Raw genomic sequence first — 24,768 nt, 5'->3', positions numbered from 1 at the left:
TTCTCAGAACAAGAATAGACTGACGAGTTTCAGAAGAAAGTTATTTGTTTCTGGCCATTTTGAGCCTGTAATCAAACCCACAATTGCTGATGCTCCAGATACTCAACTAGTCTCAAGAAGGCCAGTTTTATTGCTTCTTTAATCAGCACAACAGTTTTCAGCTGTGCTAACATATTTGCAAAAGGGTTTTCTAATGATCAATTAGCCTTTTAAAATGATAAAATTGGATTAGCAAACACAACGTGCTATTGGAACACATGACTGATGGTTGCTGATAATGGGCCTCTGTACGCCTATGTAGATATTCCATTAAAAATCAGCCGTTTCCAGCTACAATAGCCATTTACAACATTAACAATGTCTACACTGTATTTCTGATCAATTTGATGTTATTTTAATGGACAACAAAATTGTGTTTCTTTCGAAAACAAGGATATTTCTAAGTGACCCCAAACTTTTGAACAGTAGTGTACATTCCATGAGACTTTTGAGAAAAAAACATGCATGGCTTGACATTAACCTGTTTATCCACTTGTCCTTCAGACAAGGAGGTGACTGAAAATGTGGTTGTGTTGTTTGATGCAAGAAACCCCTTTATAAAATGTATTATTAGTCCCATACCATTATTACAGGGAATCAGACAAATTATGCTACCCTCTGCCAATTGGCTACTTAGCTTATTCAAGCCTGTCTCAAAATACAACATTGCCCCTTTAAGACAACAAAAAAAGCTCTTTACCTGACTTGCTTTTCAAAGATGTACACGTTTTGTGCTCTTGTAGGAAGCAATCACTCCCCTATTGATGACTACAAATGATCTATAACTGGGCTAATAACTCACTAACTAGCAAAGGATATGAACAAAATGTGCACACGTGGCTACGTGCAGCTCTTGCTTTAATCTCAAAACAAGTGCATCTAGTCACGACCGCTCATGCTGTAAACACAGTCCTGTTCAAAGTAAATGGCACAGATGCATATAAGGCAATGGTCTATTTGCATATAGGCCTACTGCAGCTCTGATTTGTTTATGTCACACCGGTACGAGCTGAGTAGTGCACATCAATGCAATATAATCTTACTCCTATGCGTTCTGCCTACAACAAAATCTCTTGCATATTTCGTTTTGTTTCGGTATGTTGCATTGAAAGTGGCTTATATTGCATTGATTCGATCACAATTGCCACAGTAAAGGGAAACGTTGATACTGCTAACAGGGTCACCAACCTTTTCTGAGTCAAGATCACTTTGAGTCAAAATGCAAGCCGAGATCTACCACTCAGATTTTTTTTTTTTTTACATGACTTAAAAGCCTATGGAACATTAACCAATTAAAAACAGTACTTTAGCAATGAGGTTTGTGCAGTAAGCTATAAACCCAATACATGATCACCGCATATTGGCTTTGCTAGAATTGCCCTGACAATTAATGCACTGTTGTTCAGGCCATTTCAAAATATATATATATTTCAAAATTTGAGGTAGGTTATATGATCACTCCGGTAATAGATCCGTTGTTGTATTACTTGTGAAGCACAGCTGAGTGAGCATACATTTCAATAATTTGCTTTTTATTTTTATATTACTGGGCTGATGGTGCCTGCATCTGATGGTCAGTCTCAGCAGACTGAGGGTCCGTCTCTCAACATCACTCCATTCTCCCTTTCCTCCACTGACACTGACCAAAAAGGGACACCGTCTTCCAGCTGATGGCGAAACTCGAGTCGCACCGCATTATTTCTGCCTCATGCACAAATTCATGTTGTTACTCCTATGAACAGAGAAAGTGAAATATTCCTCGACATTCAAAAAGACCCAAGCCGCTAATAATAACAACAACACAAGCCTATCGATACACTGTCCTACTCATTCATTCGAAATAGGAAGAACTCGCATTTTATGGCTTATAAAAGTGTTGACAGTGCTGAGTAAGAACTTAAACATGAACTCACTCATAAAAACAGCATCTCTTTGCTGTATTCGTTGACAGTCTCTTTCTCTAGTCATGGTTTTAAACGTTTTGAAATCTCACAGTATCAACTTTGCTGTAGCTTTCTTTTATGCCTTCTACGTTACTGCAGACACGGTCATCTGAGCCATCCGATTGGCCAGCGGTAGGCCTATAGTGCACTTGATTTTCTCTCTGGCCCCGTTGGGAAAGCAGAGTTTGTACCTTCAGACACATGAAATGGTTCAAAATGGCAACAGTTCGCCTACCCGGCGTGCAGGGCAGCTGAATCTGTTTCACCTACCGCCAACAACCCGTGCCGAATGAAAAAAATAGGAACACAAGGCTTTATCATTGGGTTTTTACAGAAATGTTTGGCGATCGACTAGGAATGCCTTGGAGATCGACCAGTTGGGGACCACTGCTCTAGAAAGTTGAGTGAAGTTGAATCTCGTGCTTCTCTCTGTGGGCTGATATTTTTGCCGGCAGCTCCCCGTGGCAGTCTCGGGGCATTGGTGGTAAGCCTACCGTTTGTAAAACACCAAAACAAGACGTCCGGACAGGACCAAAAAAAGCAGTCCAAATGGTGTGGTGTAGCCTACCATGTCGGCTGCAATGGAATTTTATGAATGCCAATCCATGTGGCAGGCCCACCATTTGTAAAACAGGCCGATGCATTGGCTTTATTAGTCCTGATTCCTGTGACTAATCAATTTGGCTATTTAAGCTCTGAATATCAGCTACCCAACTTTATCAGGAGTTATCGTGAGCCTATTTGCAATGTGTTTACACAGCGGGAAATGCAGAACTATTACATTTTTTGCTATGACCAGATTGTCAAATAATTTACGGATACAAACTTGAAACCACTGATCATGACAATGGGGTGAAACTCCTGGTCAACAGTTGTGATTGTTCATTCTATATTGTCAATTTTACTTTGACCTGTCCTGTTTTTTGAGTGTAAGCAATTACCATATTGCTTACACTCAAATCCTCTCGGATCTCCACAAGTGCATAGGGTGTAGGGCTTAGGGGTCCATTTGGGATAGGGCCCATGTCTCTTCCCTAACAATGGGAGTCGTTGCCCCAAAGGCGGGAAGGCAGGCAAGCGACAAAGTCCAAAATACGCCCATAGAAACGCTTTGGGTTTATTTTGGACAGAGTGAAACCAAATATTGTTCTAACTGTGGTGAAACCTCTCGCATCGCCTCTTCCTGTCTGACACAGCCAAGTTTTGCATCCCATAATGCAATAGGAGGCCGTTGTGATCCAGCAGCTGGTGGTGAGTTTCCAGAGCGCCGAAGAGGCAGTAGCAGGCGGCTGACACATCTCTGAGTCCATGTGACATTATACGAACCTTTTAAGCATGCAAGCATCAGATAAATATGCTGCTCAAGTGTCTTGCATATCTCCCTAAAGGCCTGTGAGTGTCTACAAGTACCACAGTATTCGTTGTTGGAGGATTCCTCCCCCGTCTGCCGGATCGCACCGAACAGGCAATGACAACGGCCTCAGCAACTCCGCAGCAGATGAGAGACCGGCTGCTGCAGGCCATCGATAGTCATAGCAATGTGAGTAGCTAGCTAGCAACACGATGTGGCTATCTGGACGAATATTTCCAATCTCATTTAAAAAAAAATATATATATATATGCCAATTATCCCCTGATAAATGATAGCTAAGCATACACGCTTTTGAGTTGACACATTGCTAGCTAGCCAGCTTGCTACGCTGACGTTACCGGGCGCCAGCTAGTAAGTTAGCTAGGTTGCTAGCCTGCCCAACAGGGCAACGTTAATGTTTAGCCAGCTAGTTTTAGCATTGGCCAGCCTTCTCTCAGCTAGCCAGTCACACAACATTCGCAAGTCAAACTGCAGTTGTTTTCACGTTTACCAATACCATATATTAACGTTAGTTACCTGGCTAGATAGCGAACTGTAATTAACTAACTGCAAACTTAAAAACAAGTAAACTTTTGATACGCTGAAGTGAAGAATGTCAGACGAAATAGCGTTAGCCTAGCTAGCCTACTTCAAGTTGACACTACTTTTCTCCCATTCCTCGCCCGTCATACACGTTGTTGCATAACTTCGCTAACGTTAGTAAGCTAGTAGCTACTAGCGTACCTATCTAGGTGCTGTTAGCAACGCGGGTGTATTTAGTTACATACACTAGCGTTGCTTTAATTTCTAGGGTTGGGTTGCACAAAAACAGTTAGTGGGAAGCCAGAAGTGAAATACAATTACATTTCAACTTACTGTGCGCTGGTGGGCAGGAGGGTTGATCATTATAACGTGGGGAATTTGAGACAAAATCTAAAATATATTATTAAAGACTTTAGGATGTCCAATCAAAAACATATTTTGACCAGTGGGTAAAATAATGTAATTGTGTAGATAATCCTCTAAGAAAACCAATGGTCCAAACCTCATGTCTCATAGTGTGACAATACAAATATTATGTATATGTACAGGTGCAGCTCAATAAATTAGAATATTGTGGAAAATGTAAGTAATTTCAATAATTCAAATTACAAAGTGAAACTCATATCGTGGATTAATTACACAAAAAGTGAAATAGTTCAAGGCTATTTGTTTTAATCTTGATGATTACGGCTTACAGCTCATGAAAACCCCAAATTCAGTATCTCAGAAAATTAGAATATTGTGAAAAAGTAAAATATTGTAGACTCAAGGTGTCACACTCTAATCAGCTAACTCAAAACACCTGCAAAGGTTTCCTGAGCCTTTAAATGGTCTCTCAGTCCAGTTCAGTAGGCTTCACAATCATGGGGGAGACTGCTGACTTGACAGTTGTGCAGAAGACAGTCATCAACACCCTCCACAAGGAGGGGAAAGCCTCAAAAGATCATTGCTAAAGAAGTGCTGTATCCAAGCATATTCATGTATCCATGCATTTCATTTGGCAATCAAGATCCCAGAGTCTGGAGGAAGAGTGGAGAGGCACATAATCCAAGTTGCTTGAAGTCCAGTGTGAAGTTTCCACAGTCAGTGATGATTTGGGGAGCCATGTCATCTTCTGGTGTTGGTCCACTGTGTTTCATCAAGTCCGAAGTCAACTCAGCCGTCTACCAGGAAATGTTAGAGCACTTCATGCTTCCTTCTGCTGACAAGCTTTATGGAGATGCTGATTTCATTTTCCAGCAGGACTTGGCACCTGCCCACACTGCCAAAGGTACCAATACCTGGTCAATACTTATGTCATATTATAATTTTCTGAGATACTGAATTTGGGGTTTTCATGAGCTGTAAGCCGTAATCATCAAGATAAAAACAAATACAGGCTTGAACTATTTCACTTTTTGTGTAATTAATCCACGATATATGAGTTTCACTTTGTCAATTGAATTATTGAAATTACTTAAATTTTCCACAATATTCTAATTTATTGAGCTGCACCTGTGTGTGTGTGTATATATGTGTGTATGTGAAGCAATTTCTAAGATTTTACTGAGTTCATATAAGGAAATCAGTCAATTGAAATGAACTCATTAGGCCCTAATCTATGGATATCATATGACTGGGAATACAGATGCTTAAAAAAAAAAATAAAGTGGGGCGTGGATCAGAAAACCAGTCAGTATCTGGTGTGACCACCACTTGCCTCATGCAGGCGCGACACATCACCTTCGCATAGAGTTGATCAGGCGGTTGATTGTGGCCTGTGGAATGTTGTCCCACTCATCTTCAATGGCTGTGCGAAGTTGCTGGATATTGGTGGAAACTGGAACCCGCTGTCGTACATGTCGATCCAGAGCATCCCAACATGCTCAATGGGTGACATGTCTGGTGAGTATACAGGCCTGGAAGGACTGGGACATTTTCAGCTTCCAGGAACTGTGTACCACACCTTTCGACATGGGGCCGTGCATTATCATGCTGGAACATGAGGTGGTGGCGGCGGATGAATGACACGACAATGGGCCTCAGGATCTCGTCACTCTATCTCTGTGTATTGAAATTGTTCAATCTTGGTTTCATCAGACCAGAGAATCTTGTTTCTCATGGTCTGAGAGTCCTTTAGGTGCCTTTTGACAAACTCTAAGCGGGCTGTCTGGCCTTTTTACTGAGGAGTGGCTTCCGACTGGCCACTGTACCATAAAGGCCTGATTGGTGGAGTGCTGCAGAGATGATTGTCTCTCTGGAAGGTTCTTCCATCTCCAAAGAGGAACTCTGGAGCTCTGTCAGAGTGACCATCGGGTTCTTGGTCACCTCCCTGACCAGGGCCCTTCTCCCCCGATTGTTCAGTTTAGCCAGGCGGCCAGCTCTAGGAAGAGTCTTGGTGGTTCCAAACTTCTTCCATTTAAGAATGATGGAGGCCACTGTGTTCTTGGGGACCTTCAATGCTGCAGAAATGTTTTGGAACCCTTCCCCAGATCTGTGCCTCGACACAATCCTGTCTCGGAGCTCTACGAACAATTCCTTCGACCTCATGGCTTGGTTTTTGTTCTGACATGCACTGTCAACTGTGGGACCTTATATAGACAGGTGTGTGTGCCTTTCCAAATCATGTCCAATGAATTGAATTTACCACAGGTGCTCCAATCAAGTTGTAGAAACATCTCAAGGATGATCAATGGAAACAGGATGCGTCTGAGCTCAACTTTCATTCTCATAGCAAAGGGTTTGATTACTTAATGTATTTCTGTCTTATTTTTAATAAATTAGCAAAAATTTCTTAACACCTGTTTTGAATTTGTCATTATGGGGAATTGTGTGTAGATTGATCAACATTTTTTTTATTTAATCAATTTTAGAATAAGGCTGTAATGTAACAAAATGTGGAAAAGGAGAAGGGGTCTGAATACTTTCCGAATGCACTGTGTGTGTATATATACAGTACCAGTCAAAAGTTTGGACACCAACTCATTCATGGGTTTTTCTTTATTTTTTACTATTTTCTACATTGTAGAATAATAGTAAAGACATCAACTATGAAATAACACATATGGAATCATGTAGTAAACAAAAAAGTGTTAAAACAAATCAAAGTATGTTTTATATTTGTGAATCTTCAAAGTAGCCACCTTTTGCCTTGATGACAGCTTTGCGCACTCTTGGCATTCTCTCAACCAGCTTCATGAGGTAGTCACCTGGAAAACATTTCAATTAACAGGTGTGCCTTCTTAAAAGTTAATTTGTGGAATTTCTTTCCCTAATGCATTTGAGCCAATCAGTTATGTTGTGACAAGGTAGGGGGGGTATACAGAAGATAGCCCTATTTGGTAAAAGACCAAGTCCATATGGCAAGAAGAGCTCAAATAAGCATTACTTTAAGACATGAAGGTCAGTCAATCCGGAAAATTTCAAGAACTTTGAAAGTTTCTTCAAGTGCAGTCGCAAAAGCCATCAAGTGCTATGATGAAACTGGCTCTCATGAGGACCACCACAGGAATGGAAGACCCAGAGTTACCTCTGCTGGAGAGGATAAGTTCAATAGAGTTACCAGACTCAGAAATTGAAGCTCAAATAAATGCTTCACAGAGTTCAAGTCACAGGCACATCTCAACATCAGCTGTTCAGAGGGTATTGTGTGAATCAGTCCTTCATGGTCGAATTGCTGCAAAGAAACCACTACTAAAGGACACCAATAAGAAGAAGAGACCTGCTTGTGCCAAGAAACACAAGCAATGGACATTAGACCAGTGGAAATGTTTCCTTTGCTCTGGAGTGGGTGAACGGATGATCTCCGCATGTGTAGTTCCCACCATAAAGCATGGAGAAGGTGTTATGGTGTGGGGGTGCTTTGCTGGTGACACTGTCTGTGATTTATTTAGAATTCAAGGCACACTTAACCAACATGGCTACCACAGCATTCTGCAGCGATACGCCATCCCATCTGGTTTGGGTTTAGTGGGACTATCATTTGTTTTTCAACAGGACAATGACCCAACACACCTCCAGGCTGTGTAAGGGCTATTTTACCAAGAAGGAGAGTGATGGAGTGCTGCATCAGATGACCTGGCCTCCACAATCCTCCGACCTCAACCCAATTGAGACGGTTTGGGATGAGTCGGACGGCAGAGTGAAGGAAAAGCAGCCAACAAGTGCTAAGCATATGTGGGAACTCCTTCAAGACTGTTGGAAAAGCATTCCAGGTGAAGCTGGTTGAGAGAATACCAAGAGTGTGCAAAGCTGTCATCAAGGCAAAGGGTGGCTATTTGAAGAATCTCAAATATAAAATATTTTAATTTGTTTAACACTTTTGGTTACATGATTCCATGTGTTATTTTATAGTTTTGATGTCTTCACTATTATTGTACAATTTAGAAAATAGTAAAAATAAAGAAAAACCCTTGAATGAGTAGGTGTGTCCAGACCTTTTGACTGGTACTGTAGGTCAACACCATCACTGGTATTATCAGGCTGTGTAGCTAATTGTTTGCTCTGACCATTTAGATTGAACGCAATTGTCTTGTGGTCGAGGAACAACAAATATGCTCCTTGAGTGGCGGGGGCAGGGCTAGGTTTGTGTGGAAAGCGGCATGGAGAGAGAGCTGAGAGAGATGACTGAAGTAGTGAAGTAAACTATAAAAATGTACGTTCGACACGGTGTATCACATATTAACAATCCAAACATTCAAATGCCGTTATAGAAGGTGAAGTAAAAACCCAAACCGGTCCGTTCATCAATACCGGTATATCGTAAAATACGGTATACCGTCCGGCCCTATATTCATGTTTACTGATACCCGTTATGTTTGGGTCCTGTGTAATTATTTCTGCAAGCTGTTTAATTGCCAGTGCAAACAGGAGGGGGGAGAGAGGACATCTGTCTTGTGCCCATTTATAAACCAATTTCATCCGATAATGTATTTCTGTATACTTTTGCTTTAGGACATTTGATATAATATTTGTATTACATTTATTATTTCAGCTGGAAAGTTGTGAAAGCTTCCAAAGTTTTGAATAGAAAAGGCCATTCAAGACTGTCTAAAGCCTTTTCGGCATCAACAGCCATTATTGATGAATATGTCTTGTATAAAACTGAAACATGTATTTGTTTGTCTATTTTTAATAAACCCTGTATATGTATCAAGTCTAAGACTTTGGCCATTCTATTGCTTATGAGCTTAGTTATTATTTTGTCACAGGGTGTCTGTCCTATTCAGTGTTTCTTATGGATAAGATGCCTACCGATACCTGTTATATATGCAACAAGCTACTGTCCATTGCTAGCAAGCTAACATGTTTTAAGCCAGTGGTCACCAACCGACCGGGTGATCAACTGGTCAATCTCCATGGCATTCCTTGTCAATCACCAAACATTTCTGTAAAAAACCCAACGAAAAAGCCTTGTGTTCCTATTTTTGCCATTTGTTTCACACTGTTGGCGGTATGTGCACTTGATTCAGCAGCCCTAGTGCCGGGAAGGCAAAGTCTTCCCATTTTGAACCATTTCATGTGTCTGAAGGTAGAACTCCACCTACCCGGCAGGCCCCAGAGGTAAAATCAAGTGCACCTATAGGCCTACCGCTGGCCAATCAGCTCAGATCACCATGTCTGCAGTTTCTTGAGCCATAGACTCTAAAAAGAAGCCTAGAGCGCACAGCAAAGTTGATACTGTGAGATTTCTCCTGAGTGGCGCAGTGGTCTAAGGCACTGCATCGCAGTGCTAACTGTGCCACTAGAGATCCTGGTTCGAATCCAGGCTCTGTCACAGCCGGCCGCGACCGGGAGACTCATGGGCGGCGCACAATTGGCCCAGCGTCGTCCAGGGTAGGGGAGGGAATGGCCGGCAGGGATGTAGCTCAGTTGATAGAGCATGGCGTTTGCAACGCCAGGGTTGTGGGTTCGATTCCCACGGGGGGCCAGTATACAAAAATATGTATTCACTAACTGTAAGTCGCTCTGGATAAGAGCGTCTGCTAAATGACTAAAATGTAAATGTAAATTTCAAAACTTTTAAAACCATGACTAGAGAGAATCAACGAATACAGTATGTTTTTGAGTGAGTTCATGTTTAAGTTGTTATTCAGCACTGTCAACACTGCGCATTTTATGGCTTATAAAAGTATTGTACAATCTCCCTACTTCCACTCACGCTACAACCAGCACTGCCGCTGCAATGATTTGAGAAGCAAAGTGTTTAGATAAGCTTGTATTATTAGCGGCTTGTGTCTTTTTTTTATATCAAGGAATATTTCACTTTCTCTGGTCATAGGCGTAACAACATGAATTGGTGCATGATAAGGAAATGAGTTTTGCCATTATCTGGAATACGGTGTCCCCTTTTCTCAGCGGGAGGGAGAGCGGCGGGAAGGTGAGAGGCAGCCTTACTGCTGTGCTCTCTCTCCCCCACCTCTGACCATCAGATGCAAGCCATCAGTCCAGTAACATTTTAAAAAGCTCATTATTATGCTCTCAGCTGTGCAAAACAAAATCTCAGCTTGCGTTTTGACTCTGATCTTGACTCAAAAGGTTGGAGAGCACTGTTTTAAATAATTGCTAGACTGCTTGATAGACAGTTAATAGCCAGCATAGCATTTAGCTCTATCAAGATAATAGGCCAGCCAGCAAGCCAATTGTTGCATACTTAGAAGTAACAGCTAGCTAGCTTAGTAACTCTATGTGCTGAAAGTCTGTGTTCTGATAATCTTTTTTGCTCCTTCCAGCAGATTCACAATATGGTGGCAGTATTAGAAGTTATCACATACTTGGAGAAATTCCCTATCACCAAAGAAGCACTTGAGGTAAGACCCAAAGCATTGTAAGTGCTTTAATTGTTGCCTGTGACAACGATTCTAGTATTCTTAAAAGGATCATTTGGGATTTTGGCAATGAGGCCCTTTATCTATTTGCTAGTATTGGCTGGTGAAACTACCTCCCAACTTCCTTCACTCTGGACACATAGACATAAAAATGGTATCCACAAGTTCATCTGACCCTGGGGAAGTAGATAAAGGGCCTCATTGCCGAAATCCCAAAGTATCCCTTTAACAACTTTTTATTTGCATTACCAATTTAGGAAACTCGATTGGGGAAACTGATCAATGATGTGAGGAAGAAGACCAAGGATGAAGACCTTGCCAAGCGTGCCAAGAAGCTTTTGCGGAGTTGGCAGAAATTGATCGAGCCGGGGCAAAATGAGACTCCATCGCGAGGGGTGGTAAGTGTCTCGGGCTCTGCCAATGGTGGTGCCCACCCCTGTCGGATTGACGTTCCACCCCCTGACGTATCCCTGGCAGGCAAAGGTGTCCAAGAGGTCAAAACCAGAAATGACGTCCACAACACCTACTCGCCAAAAGCAGAGAAGTCAAGCAGCAGGAAGCGTAGAGGGGAGCAAAAGGACAGTGTGCATTTACCTGCCAAAACCTCCAAGATGTCCCCCAATGAGCAGATGCACAACTCCACTCCGCCGCCACCTCCCACAAATGGTATTACAGGTAACCCTGAGGCTCCCCCAGATCTAGAGGCTACCCCATCGCCGGACAGGGCCCGGACAGAGCACATTGAGAATGAAAAACACAGTAGAATCCCTGTCAATGCTGTCAAGCCTCACCCCAGCTCCCCGGGCCTCACCAAACTACCTAGCACTTCCTCCTTACTCAAGACTGCTGTGTTGCAGCAGCAGGCAAGGCTGGACGAAGGAGGAGGGGGGCAATATCAGGCCAAAAGCCCCCGCTGCCTCTCAAGTCCACGGACTATGAAGCAAGAGACTATGTCCAAGCGCTCTTCAACATATGCACCAAAAGGGACTATCCCAAGCCCAGCTCGGAGTCCTCGCTTGCCTTCGTCCCAGCCTTTAACGTCCCCAGCCCAAGTGTCTCACGTGGACGGGCTGCCACCCCCTGCCCATAGGGCCTCACTGCACTGGCCCGGCTCCTCAGAGTTCACCACCAATCCCCCACACAGCACTGCAACACTAGAACCCCCGCCTGTCTTCCCTCCCATCTCCCAGCCCGTCCCACAAAACTCTGAAAGCGCAGAACTCCACAGACCCACACCCTCCTCCTCTGTAATGGTGGTCAAGGCTGAGGCAGAAGTCTCTGCCTCCAGCTCGGACCGCAAAAAGAGGAAGAAGTACAGGTCCAGAGACTACGCTGTCAACCTGCAGGGGCAGGACACCGAGGACAAAACAAAGCCTGTGCGGTTAAAAGAGCGCAGGCTAACGTTTGACCCTGTGACTGGGCAGATCAAGTCCATGGTACATAAAGAACCCTGTCAGGTGGAGGAACCCCCAATGCCACCTCCCCCTGAACCCCAACAGAGGACTGAGCTGCACCTGCAGCAGCCTCCCACCCCCAGCCCCTTCCAACAGACTAACTGGAAAGAGCTGTCCCGAAACGAGATCATCCAGTCCTACCTAAACCTTCAGAGCAACGTGCTCACATCCTCGAGGGTCAAGGCCCCCGGCGCGCACTTTTTCATGTCAGAATACCTGAAACAGGAGGAGAGCGATCTCAGGGAGGCGAGGCGAGGAGTCCACGTCTTGCAGCTGGACAGCTCGGTAACGGACACACCTGGAGTGAGCCGGGAGGTGACCGACAAGGACCTCCACAGAGTACATACGGAGCACTGGCAAGGGGTAAATGGTTGTTACGACACCAAGGGCACTTGGTACGACTGGACGGAGTGTATATCCTTGGACCCACACGGGGACGAGAGCAAACTGAACATTCTGCCATACGTTTGCCTAGACTGAGGAGATGGGGTCTCTGTCAATTGTTTGTCAAAGGGCTGTTTCAGTTCTGTTTTTCAAAAATAAAAAGTTGCAGGAAAGATGTGCCCGTTTGCAGAGTGCTGCTACTAACAATGAATTGCAAACTAGGGTTCTAGTGTAGGGTTGGCTGGAGTTTAGCTTTCCAGTTACGTGCTCCGAGGGTGTTTAGAGTTCATCTAGCACAGGTAATGCCGAATGTGTCCAGCAAGTGGAATACTGGCATCTATTTGGCAATTACAAGAAGCTTTATGTGACATATACAAAAATAAATTATAAAATTTCTTATCATGTATGCATCTATTTATTTGACTTTTTCTGTTTTTTTTGGGAGGTTTATGGAAACAATGTACAAAACCTGTAGGGCTTTTCTGTTTGCATCACATACTGTTGACCTGTTCTGCAATGCAAAAGAGGCATGACATTGTTTTGCACCTTCTTTTGTTTGTGGTTGGCCGATACGCGTTAGCTATCCAACATTCCATACTCCACCTCATCCTCTCTCCTCATCACTCTGTTCTGATGTACACATGCCATCATACATTTCTTCCCGGAGGAAGTTCAGCAAAAAAATTGTATTTTCTTTAATGTGTTCAATCAGCAAAGTATTTTTTAAATGATCTTTGTTTTTCCATTTACTTATCCCCCAACAATCCTCACCCAGGCAGAAAATGTTAACGAAAATGTTGAAACAGAGGGTGCTAATACAACTGTGAGGACAAGAAAATAAGGAAATGTTTGTATGCTGGAACTATACTTGTTAACATTCCTTTAGCTATCGTTTTGGCTTATGACATTTCATCACAAGATTTTCAAAGTTGAACAACCTTAATGAATGGACAGAAATGAGACCTTTGTATTTAGTTTACAGAGGTAGGCAACTTCTGTCATTTCATAATTGACATTAAGGTACGTGTAGATACAAACAAAACACCTGCAAGGTCAATTTTATTTTTGACATAGTTCTGACATCCATGTCAAAATTTCCCTCCGATCTTTCAAGGGTTTGTATTGCAGGAATGTTCTACTCATTGAGAAGCATGCGTGATGGTAAATGAAGCATTGTTTATTTCGCTTTTTTTGTTGAAAACGACAACCTAGTTATGCATTCTTCATAACGTTTTCCATGTGACAGAAACATAGTTTTTTCCTTTTGTTATTCTCATCGTGCATTGCCACGGTTCTCCACGACATTACTTTAGATTGGGTAAGATCAGACTGCGTCGCTACGTTCATCCCTACCAATGTGCCTTTGATGTCAAATCTGGATTTGCTTTTGCATAATACTCGTCCTTGGAACTAGGTTTGTGTGTGGCAATTCCAAATTCCATGTCCGATGATGCTGGAATATGCACCGTTTTTTCTAAGCAATGGTCCTTAGTCAACACTGATCCGGAATGGGTAAATTGCAGACAATGAGGCATCACTCAAACACAGCTCGCAATAAAGAAATGCTAATGATGATTGATATGGATCTGGTCAGTTTGACTGGGATATCTTTATTTGTTCAGTGTTTAACATCTCATTTGTTTGAAAAATAAAGTGATATAAACCCTATGCACAGTTTTCTCGTTTGCGATAAGACTTAATTCTTACGCAATATAAACCCAGATGTTTTTGTATTGTAGTCATGATGGGGTTAACAGGTCAATGTTTGCATTAATATGGTACTTGCAATGATGTAAAAGTGTCATATATATATATATATATATATATATATGTGTATATATATATGTGTGTATATATATATGTGTATATATATATATATATATGTGTATATATATATATGTGTATATATATATGTGTATATATATATATGTGTATATATGTATATGTACATTACTCCTTTGGTTTCCATTGTGTATTCTCAGTGTATCCTCATGGGGGAGCACTTAGCCAGTTTTTGAAGTAATTGAGAAATTCAAATGTTTTAAACATGGAGTTGAATGGGTTATGACAAGTTTTACGGTTAAACTAATGTGTCTAACATCCCTTACAAAAAAAGAGTGCATTATGCTGCAAATACTGTGTCCAAAATAACCCCTTTTATCACTGCAGTTACGGTGCAGTATAACAGCAGTACACTGCAGTTACGGTGCAGTATAACAGCAGTACACTGCAGTTACGGTGCAGTATAACAGCAGTACACTGCAGTTATTCTGCAATTACTGCGTCCAAAATACCTCATTCGACTGCAGTTTCAAAACCACAATCTTTTTTTAAGAATTGCTTTATATCTATGAATTGCAAAGGGGTGTCTTCTTTCACCTCCTTGAGTGGGTTTCTCTTAGTTGTTGCGGTTTGTCATAACAACGATCAACCAAGTCTCTACATGCATTTCAGAACATCTCAGCTCCGAACCCTCTCCCATCAACACGACTAAGCTGCTCAGTGCACTTTTACCTCACCTGGAGCCTAATTTATAAATGTTGCTTATGCACAAAACATACCCAAAAACATGTGTGTGCCAGTTTTCCCACAAAAGTTGGCATTTATAAAAACAACTTGGCATGAGAATGTTACTGGGAGAAGCTCAATTGGATACTCCTTTAATCCTATCTCATCAAGACCCATTGGTGGAGAATGTCAGAGGGGCGGAATCTCAGGCTTTCTCATCCAATGGGTTTTGAGGAGGCGGCAAGGCGAGAACGTGAGGACTATGCAATTGAGATTCTCCCCTTAACTCTGTGTTTCCCAAAGTCGGCCCCCAGGAACCCAAGGAGTGCACGTTTTGGTTTTTGCCCTAGCACTACTCAGCTTGATGATCACGTGCACCCCTTGGGGTCCTGAGTTTGGGAAATCCTGCCTTAACTCCACGCAAACTTTAGACTGTGTGTGCACATTTTCTAGTGGTTGAAGTATTGGGCGCATTCCTATGCTTAGACGTTGTTGATGCTTGACAGATCTTACAACGCCTGGCTAGTTATTTTAAGTATCAGCTAACCACATACAGTGCATTCGGAAAGTATTCACACCCCTTGACTTTTTCCATATTTTGTTACGTTACATTCTTATTCTAAAATGGATTAAATACAACATTTCCCTCATCAATCTACACACAATACCCCATAATGACAAAGCGAAAACAGGTTTTTAGACATTTTTATAGGTCTTCAGACCTTTTGTTATGAGACTTGAAATTGAGCTGTGTATCCTGTTTCCATTGACCATCCTTGAGATGTTTCAACAACTTCATTGGAGTCCACCTACGGTAAATTCAATTGATTGGACATGATTTGGAAAGGCACACACACCTGTCTATATAAGGTCCCACAGTTGACAGTGCATGTCAGAGCAAAAACCAAGCCATGAGGTCGAAGGAATTGTTCGTAGAGCTCCGAGACAGGATTGTGTCGAGGCACAGATCTGGGGAAGGGTACCAAAACATTTCTGCAGCATTGAAGGTCCCCAAGAACACAGTGGCCTCCATCATTCTTAAATGGAAGAAGTTTGGAACCACCAAGACTCTTCCTAGAGGTGACCAAGAACCCGATGATCACTCTGACAGAGCTCCAGAGTTCCTCTGTGGAGATGGGAGAACCTTCCATAAGGACAACCATCTCTGCAGCACTCCACCAATCAGGCCTTTATGGTACAGTGGCCAGACGGAAGCCACTCCTCAGTATAAGCACATGACAGCCCGCTTGGAGTTTGCCAAAAGGCACCTAAAGACACTCAGACCATGAGAAACAAGATTCTCTGGTCTGATGACACCAAGATTGAACTCTTTGTCATGAATGCCAAGTGTCACGTCTGGAGGAAACCTGGCACCATATCTACAGTGAAGCATGATGGTGGCAGAATCATGCTGTGGGGATGTTTTTCAGCGGCAGGGACTGCGAGACTAGTCAGGATCAAGAGAAAGACGAACAGAGCAAAGTACAGAGAGATCCTTGATGAAAACCTGCTCCAGAGCGCACAGGACCTCAGACTGGGGCGAAGATTCACCTTCCAACAGGACAACGACCCTAAGCACACAGCCAAGAAGACGCATGTGTGGCTTCGGGACAAGTCTCTGAATGTCCTTGAGTGGCCCAGCCAGAGCCCGGACTTAAAACCGATCGAACATCTCTGGAGAGACCTGAAAATAGCTGTGCAGTGACGCTCCCCTTCCAACCTGACAGAGCTTGAGCGGATCTGCAGAGAAGAATGGGAGAAACTCACCAAATACAGGTGTGCCAAGCTTGTAGCATCATACCCAAGAAGACTTGAGGCTGTAATCGCTGCCAAAAGTGCTTTAACAAAGTACTGAGTAAAGGGTCTGAATACTTATGTAGATGTGATATTTCAGCTTTTTATTTTTTATAAATTCGCTCAAATTTCAATAAAACTGTTTTCGCTCTGTCATTATGGGGTTTTGTGTGTAGATTGATGAGGGGGAAAAAACTATTTAATTCATTTTAGAATAAAGCTGTAACGTAACAAAATGTGGAAAAAGTGAAGGGGTCTGAATACTTTCCGAATGCACTGTATAACGAGTCTGAACTATGATCAATTAAGCCATATCAATGCAGTTAAACAGGTTCATGTAAAATAATAATTTGTGTTGGCTTACACTTATGGCACTTCCTAGGCCATTTCATGATGTTTATTAAGGTCGTGTCAATCATGTTATATACTTAGGATATTGTAACAAGGCATATGCCAGCATTGTAGGCCTACTGCCTCTGCCCAGAGGCCTACTAGGCTTTCATAGCAATGGCCGTTAGAGTTCACTTTGCCACATATGAGCCCTGGTTAGAGTCCCTGTTGCAGCTTTCACTTTCTTCCGCTACATTGGTGGCAGTGTTGGGATCACGTCCAACTCATGTCTAGTTATGTGATCTAGTGGTGGGAAGTATTCTGTTTTTCAACATTGTGTTGGGTGTAATTACATTTATATATCTAGTGAACAATGGATAAGCAACAATGGGCGTGATGGATAGAAGTAGTCCCTACAGGTGTGATCAAGCCTTCCAGTACATGAAAGTTGCCTGAAGCTGAATGGAAAGTGCTATGCCCTGACCAGTTATTCTGAAGAAAATCCTCTGTGACTGTGTAATTTACATAAATTAACTTACCAGTGTGGACCCAAAACAAACACATTCTACACATTTACTAACTACCTGTTTAAAGTGTTATTACAACCATGGTGTTCTTTTGTTACTGAAGCTTATATTTCAAATAACCTGACAATGATCCACATCATATGGGTAGACAAATAATGTAAGTGTGTTATGCAGCAAAACACAACTATCCTTTTTTTTAGGATGTAAACCAGTAATATGAATCAGTGTTGATCTATCCTGTTCTGATCTACGGCCTAGAATCTAGGCCCCTCTTGGTTCTTATTGGCGAAGACTGAACTCAAGTTAGGGATTATATGTCAGACTCTCCTGTACCACTTTGCCCAACATGTTATACCTCAGAAGTTGTAAAGAAACCCTTTTTAAGGTGATATAACTTGTATCATTATTATAGGGCTGTGAAACACATAGCCGAATGACTTCAGACTGAGCAGTTCTCACCATTTATTTACGGGGAGCAATTTCCGTTTTATAACAGGTAGTGTCCATTTATTTACAGTAGTGTATTGATTAATTATTGCTTTCTTCAGTGGAAATACAGAATATGTAAAAAAAAATGCCAAATATACCAAAAGCTAAATCAAGCAGAGATGTAGGACTATTTAACCATGTTAATCATTACTGAAACATGCAAACTACAAACATTTAACCAGTTAAAGATAATAAATACATGACAACTAGATACAAATATTTTATAAAAAATAATTCATACAAAAGTCAGTGTGTGTATATGTGTGTTTGTGTGCTTGTGTGTATTATAATTTCCCATCATAAAAATGTATCCCCATTCCCCAATCAAATACCTTCATCTATATTTATACGTATTTTTTTCTCCAATCTGGCAACCCTCATAAAATTCGACAAAGCCTTGTATATAATGCATTATGAAAGAAATGGTGTAATGTACACGAAAAAGTGGAGCCTTGTATTAAATGCATTATAAAGAAAATTGTGTAATGTAGGCTCCACGAAATATGAAATGCGTTATGAAGAAAATCGTGTAGGCCTACTGATGCCTACACGAAAAAATGGCCTTTCTGACTACAACTGCACCAGTATCCCAAAGTATTAAAAGAAAACAAGCATAGAAAAAGTATTGGCATAATTAAGTTGCACAAAAATGTATTTTCACACGAATTAAGACACAAAAAATCGCACGAAATCTACTGAAATACATGTTGTACATATTTGTGAGATTGTGTTTTGTTCAGAGGTGCCAAGTACTCTCGGCTGGCAAACGAAACGCTACCGGTATGTACATACCTTAAGGGTGTCCGAAAAAGTTGTGGGTAAATAGCCAAATGTGTTCAGTATGCCATTTCAATTGAATTGACAACCACACAAACTGTCACTGAAGTGATACAAATGGACACTTGAAAATGAATTGATGTTGCTCTTTTTTCATCTGTATTTTTATGATTTTATTTTAGACAACTAACTGTGGTTTATAACAATGTAATAACGCGAGTCATGACTATTCTGTTAATTGTTTGATGCTCTAATGGATATTTTTAACCATGTTCTCATAACTCTATTAACATTTTCAGTATTCCAAAAAGGGTCAAACCCCTTGAATGAGCAAAGGGGGTCCTTTACACTCTCAAATTTGGCTCAAGAATAGTAGTATTACGTCATTCAGTAGCTCGTACTTTGGTAGTTCCTCAAACTTTTTCCGACAGAGACTCAAGACTACTGCGCGTCTTGGCATGCTGGGTGGGACAATAGGCCCTTTTCACGATGACGTCATCTAACTTCCGCCTTTCCGCGTAGCAGGTTAACTTCACTTCCGTTCGCCCGTAACCTGAGACTTCTCAACGAAAATACAACTGTTGACCACTAACTAGCAAGCTAGCTACTTGAAGAAATTCCAAAAGGTACGTTTAAGTTAAATTAGTAAAGTTAAGAGTAATAATGTTTACGTATATGCAATGGTTTGTAACTTGCTAACGTTATTGTTAATTCATAATTGTTCACTGCCTTAGTTACTTAAAAGTGGGCTAACGTTAGCTAACAACAACTTAGTACCAGATACCGATAACGTTAAAAGGTAGCGTTACATTGCTGCCTGGCTGTAATGTAACAAGTTTACTTAGCTAGCTATCTAACCCTTTGTTAGGCAGTTAGTTTATTCATGAATGTATAGTAACTCACCTATTCAAATACTGTTGTGCATGATAGCTAGATAAATATTGATTCCTGGTCAAAGCTGAATGTTAATTTAGCTGTTTCTTTTCTCTCGGTGTCTGTATCGCAACAGTATCCCATCCAACACCGAAGCATGGCACAATCTTCGAGAAGATGCTATTGCAGTGTACCATTTTGTTCAAACAACAAACAGAAATTCCCGTATCTGAGTTTTCACGATTTCCCTGTTGATGGAGAAATACGTGCCCGTTGGGTGAGGGCGATCAGGAGAGATGAGGGACCAAGTTTTAAGATTCTTCGTGGGAGCACCTTTGTTTGCAGTCAGCACTTTCCCCCTGAGGATAGATACACATCGGCCAGTGGACGGATCCGTATTAAACAGGGATCAGTGCCGTCTAGATTCCACTGGAATGATTGGGGTAAGGATAGGTAGACAGCGTTAAACGTAATACTACTGTAATCCAATAATATATTACTTGTACAAAATGTTTAATAATTTAATCCTGATGCAATATAGCTGCTACATTTTGTCATTTTAGGGACTGAAAAGTGATTACCAAAATGTATCATGACAAGCATATGGTTAATTTCACACATATAGGAGGCGGCTCACAAGCTCGGGAGTCAGTTTACCAGCGAGCAAGAAAGCGTCTTGGTGTTGCTGTCCTGGATGATTCTGATCATGAGATGCCTGACAGCACAGAGGGTGCTTTGCCTGCAGTGACAAACGATCACGACTATGCCTGCCGTCCTTCTCCTGGTTAGTATTACAAATAAGAGTAACCATGTATCTGTTTGGCAAAAAAAGTAAAAGTATATGGCAGTTAAGTAAAAATACTATTTTATACTACGATTTGGAGTAACTGGTCTCTCTGTGAAAAGACTTGGCGTTTTAAACCTCATCCATCTTAGAAGCTTCTTCAGTTTTATTTATTGAAAATGGGATGGGATAGATGAGTAATAACTAACCTACCAACATGTATGCTTTTTCTTCCCCTTAAGGTAAACTGGACAGTGCTACTCAAAGAATTCGAGAGTTGGAGCTGCAAGTGTTGTCCCTAGAAATTGAGATCCAGCACCTGACAGTTAAGAAGCAGCATCCACTCCTTTTTAATTTTTGTGTCACAGATGAGGACTATCGCTACTACACACGATTCAGCTCAAAGGAGGTCTTCACCGTGTTTTGGGATTCTGTTTATCCCTCTGCTTCACGGCTTGTATACTGGTCTAAGGCACAGCAAACGGCACATGTGACACCTAGCCCTCACCGAAAACTTCCACTTATTGATGAACTATTTATGTTTCTGTGTCGTGTTGCAGCTGGGCTTCAGGAGAAAACCTTGTCTACCATCTTTGAGGTCAGCCTGTCCACAGTTAGCCGCATCATTTTAACATGGACTAGCTACCTTTACCAGGTTCTTGGCTCACTGCCGGTGTGGATGACAAGAGAGCAGGTGCAGGCCACAATGCCTGATAAGTTCAAGCTCTACTGCCCTCAGGTGAGAGTTATAGTAGACTGCACCGAGATCCGCTGTGAAACACCATCCTCCCTCTCACTACAGTCAGAAACCTTTTCGAGCTACAAAAATCACACCACCTTTAAAGGGCTGATTGGTGTAGCTCCATGTGGTGTTATCACATTTGTATCAAAGCTCTACACAGGCTCCATCTCCGACATGGAAATAACACGGAAATGTCAGATCTTGCATTTACTTCAGCCCGGAGATGAATTAATGGCGGACAAGGGTTTCCTGATCGAGAGGATGTTGTCAGAAGTGGGGGCAACACTCGTCATCCCTCCACTGAAAAAATCTCCTCAGCTCAGCAGGGAGGACACTCTTAAGACCCAGGCCATCGCCCGGCTGAGGATTTTAGTCGAGAGGGCCATACGGAGGGTGAAGGAGTACCATATCTGGGATGGGCTTGTTCCTCTTTCCACAGTGGGTTCAGTGAATCAGCTGTGGGCCATCTGCTGCCTCATGTCGAACTATCAGGGACCTCTTGACATTAAAGGAGACAAACCAGTCTGATGTTTTTGTCAACTGGAAGTTGTATATTTCCTGAGTAAGCTAGATGGGCTGTAAATAGAAGTACTTTTATATTAATGTATTGTATGTACAAAAAAATGTAAATATGAATTAACTTTGTTGGTAATTTAATTGATCTAATGTTATACTGTATGTTTTTGTTAAGGGTAATAACTTTTTCATAGCTATTAATGAACCTAATGTGATATATTGTAAAAATATCCAACTATTAACCATGTTATGTGCTTATGTGTCATGGCACTGATGGAACTATTAAATATATGTTTGCAAGCAACTGCTTCCAATCCTTTTTGATTTTGGTAAGAGCATTTACAACATCGCAATCCTTTTCAAAATTTGTATTTCAATACATAGATATACAGTATATAACACAATGAAGTTCATTTGCAGTTAAAGAAAAACATGTCGACATTTACATCACAATCCTTTTCAAAATGTGTGTTTCAGTACATAGGAGATATACAGTATATGACAAGTTAATTTGCAGTTAAAGAAAAAAATGTCAAAGGTTCACCTTCCACATTTACCTTAACACTATTTACACATAAAATTCTGCCTTATGTTTTATAACTTAAGAAGACATCCATGTAGATGTTATAATAGAAATGATCAAGCTTCTGTCGCATTGAGTGGATAATCTCCTCATCCCTAAAGATTCTCTCAACTGTGAAGTCAGTGCGGGTATCTGTAATGAAGTCACACCACTGAAGTCCGCTTAAGGCGAGTTGGCCTTGAACCTGATAGTAGTATTTGTGGCTCTTCTTAAGGCAGGCCTGGCCTTTAACTGTGATCAGGTGTTTAACTTGGGTAACATTTTCAACATCGCAACTCTTAACCTCAGCAAGACCAAATGGTGGTGCTTCTGTTGGGCAGAAGACTTTAGCATCCGGGCTGGCTGCAAGGTGAGGTGAATCAGGGTGGATGATGACCCCGCATTGTTTCAGAGAGACATCACAAAAATCAGAATATTGCCTCAGTATCTCAGGTTCCAGATCCAACCCTCTTCTCATAGCAGCTGTCTGAGGAGTTCCTCTCAGAATGCGGGTTGCCAAAGCCTTGGCAGACAACTCCCCACGAACATGGCATATTTCACGGAATCTGCTGGCTGTCAGTCGGGGTTTGCGTACCTGGCTCCACAGCTGGCATTCTGACTGCATTCTTGTTTCTGCTTCAATAGCAGCAGACATCTCCTCTGACACAATCAGGCTGTCCAAATGACATTGTTGTATGTAGTTGGGCTCAAAATCAATGGGAAATTTAAAGTTGTAACCTTCAATAGGCAACTGAGGAAACTCACTGGCACCAGGGTGTTTAATAATATCTCTACTTAATTCTAGAGGGCACTGGTAAGAAAGCACAGACCCAAATGGCACAGGGCCAAATTTAGAGTCCACCAAATTAAGGCCCTCAAGCCCGTGCAGCAATTTGCAAATCCCTGGTTGTGGACGGATGTCTTTCAGTTTCTCAGCACTGGCCATGACGTGAGGATCTGGAATAGGCCCTGGCATGAAAGTGAGATATGTCAAGTTTAGATTTCATTAAATGCCACCTTATCTTTTTCACTAAAAAAGACAACCACACTCATCCAGTCTCGTACATGCTTCTAATACAAATAAAAAAATATCCACTGAAAGTCTATATAAAAAGTAACAAATAATAATCACTTTTATGTTTGTATTATTTTAGAAATGCACTAAAGTCTTTGTGCTCTAGTACAGGCGGGGGCTCATTCAGACTCACCATCATAGGCTCGGTACAGTGTGCACTTCACACCAGCTCTGACACTTGTTTTTTTCTTAGCCGCTGGTTTACACACCGCCATATCATTGGTGGCCTCTGGTACAATTCCCTGTGATATAATAATGATGAACAATACATTGTCAAAAGTCAATACAAACTGCAAAGTTCTGCATCAGTGTAACAAATAATGTCTGACCTGTGTCCTAGGCCGGTGCCAGGTCTGCAGTGCGCTGGTGCATGACAGAGGCAATGGCACTGTCTTAAAGCCCATGGTAACATAGTGAGCACTTTGAAAAAGAAGTGCTACTATGTGATTACATAGTGCTTTCCCAGCAGAGCAGGAACATGACATGTGATTGAGTACCACAGGAACCTCTGCAGAGTCTAGTGTAACCTGTTCATAGAGACATAACAATTAGTGCTGTACTTACAAAACATTTTTTCTGCGTTTCATTATAAACTACTGTACACAATTTTCAAAACCCAATTTCTTTTTTTAATTAAGAAAAATTGGCTGTTCTGAAACCTTTGACAAGTAGTGCCAACACTTATCGAAAATTTGAACATTTTGAGTTATCACAGAATCTTTCCCAGTCTTTATTGCCGTCAACAACCCACATCGGTTTGTAAGAATTTCGTTGTGTATTAAGTTTAATGATACAAAATCAGAGCTCAGACTGAGAAACAAACTGATCCACAGTGGAACTTTGTGGAATCATTCTTATTAAATCTGCAACCGCAGCAAAACACAACAAAAAGAAAACTTATCTATCTTAACCTATCTTATCATAATGTTAGAGAACTGTTTATCTGAGAAACCTGAAGCCGATGAGCCTCCTCATTTTTCTTCATGGACCTGTAACATCGCCCTCTCACTGTCACCTCACCGTTAACTACACTTGAGACTGTTTCAATACAGTGATTGGGAGAAAGGGCGCAGCATTAGCCATTAATACATTACTGACTCTTATTTTACGGTCGATACAAACAGCAGTAATATTAAAAAGAGGCTGCAAAACAGAAACTCGTCAGCTCATAACCTTCGCTAGCATAGGGCTAATTTAAGCTAAATAAAGATAAACACGTACCTTCATAATCAAACAGGTAACCTTCAACGAAGAACTTGTAGCCTTTATCA

At 41.6% G+C, this 24,768-nt stretch overlaps 1 protein-coding gene across 3 annotated transcripts; it reads left to right on the top strand.

The window, feature by feature from the left end:
- The first annotated feature begins 3,019 nt into the window (after nucleotides 1-3,019).
- Nucleotides 3,020-14,188, top strand: LOC121535053 (mediator of RNA polymerase II transcription subunit 26). Of its 3 annotated transcripts, XM_041841741.2 has the most exons (4): nucleotides 3,020-3,233; nucleotides 3,371-3,522; nucleotides 10,587-10,664; nucleotides 10,940-14,188. In XM_041841741.2, exons 2-4 carry the CDS (start codon nucleotides 3,451-3,453, stop codon nucleotides 12,614-12,616), a joined length of 1,827 nt encoding a protein of 608 aa, XP_041697675.2. In that variant the 5' UTR covers nucleotides 3,020-3,233; nucleotides 3,371-3,450; the 3' UTR covers nucleotides 12,617-14,188. The 3 variants fall into 3 exon arrangements, with proteins under 3 accessions (XP_041697675.2, XP_041697676.2, XP_041697674.2); XM_041841742.2 differs by lacking the exon at nucleotides 3,020-3,233 and having other exon boundaries at nucleotides 3,240-3,522; nucleotides 10,590-10,664; XM_041841740.2 differs by lacking the exon at nucleotides 3,020-3,233 and having other exon boundaries at nucleotides 3,240-3,522.
- Nucleotides 14,189-24,768: the final 10,580 nt, after the last annotated feature.

This window comes from Coregonus clupeaformis, chromosome 21 (genome assembly GCF_020615455.1).
Source record: "Coregonus clupeaformis isolate EN_2021a chromosome 21, ASM2061545v1, whole genome shotgun sequence".
Classification (NCBI taxonomy): Eukaryota; Metazoa; Chordata; class Actinopteri; order Salmoniformes; family Salmonidae; genus Coregonus; species Coregonus clupeaformis.
Note: the sequence above shows the minus strand (reverse complement) of the source record. Positions and strands in the feature narration are given on the sequence as shown.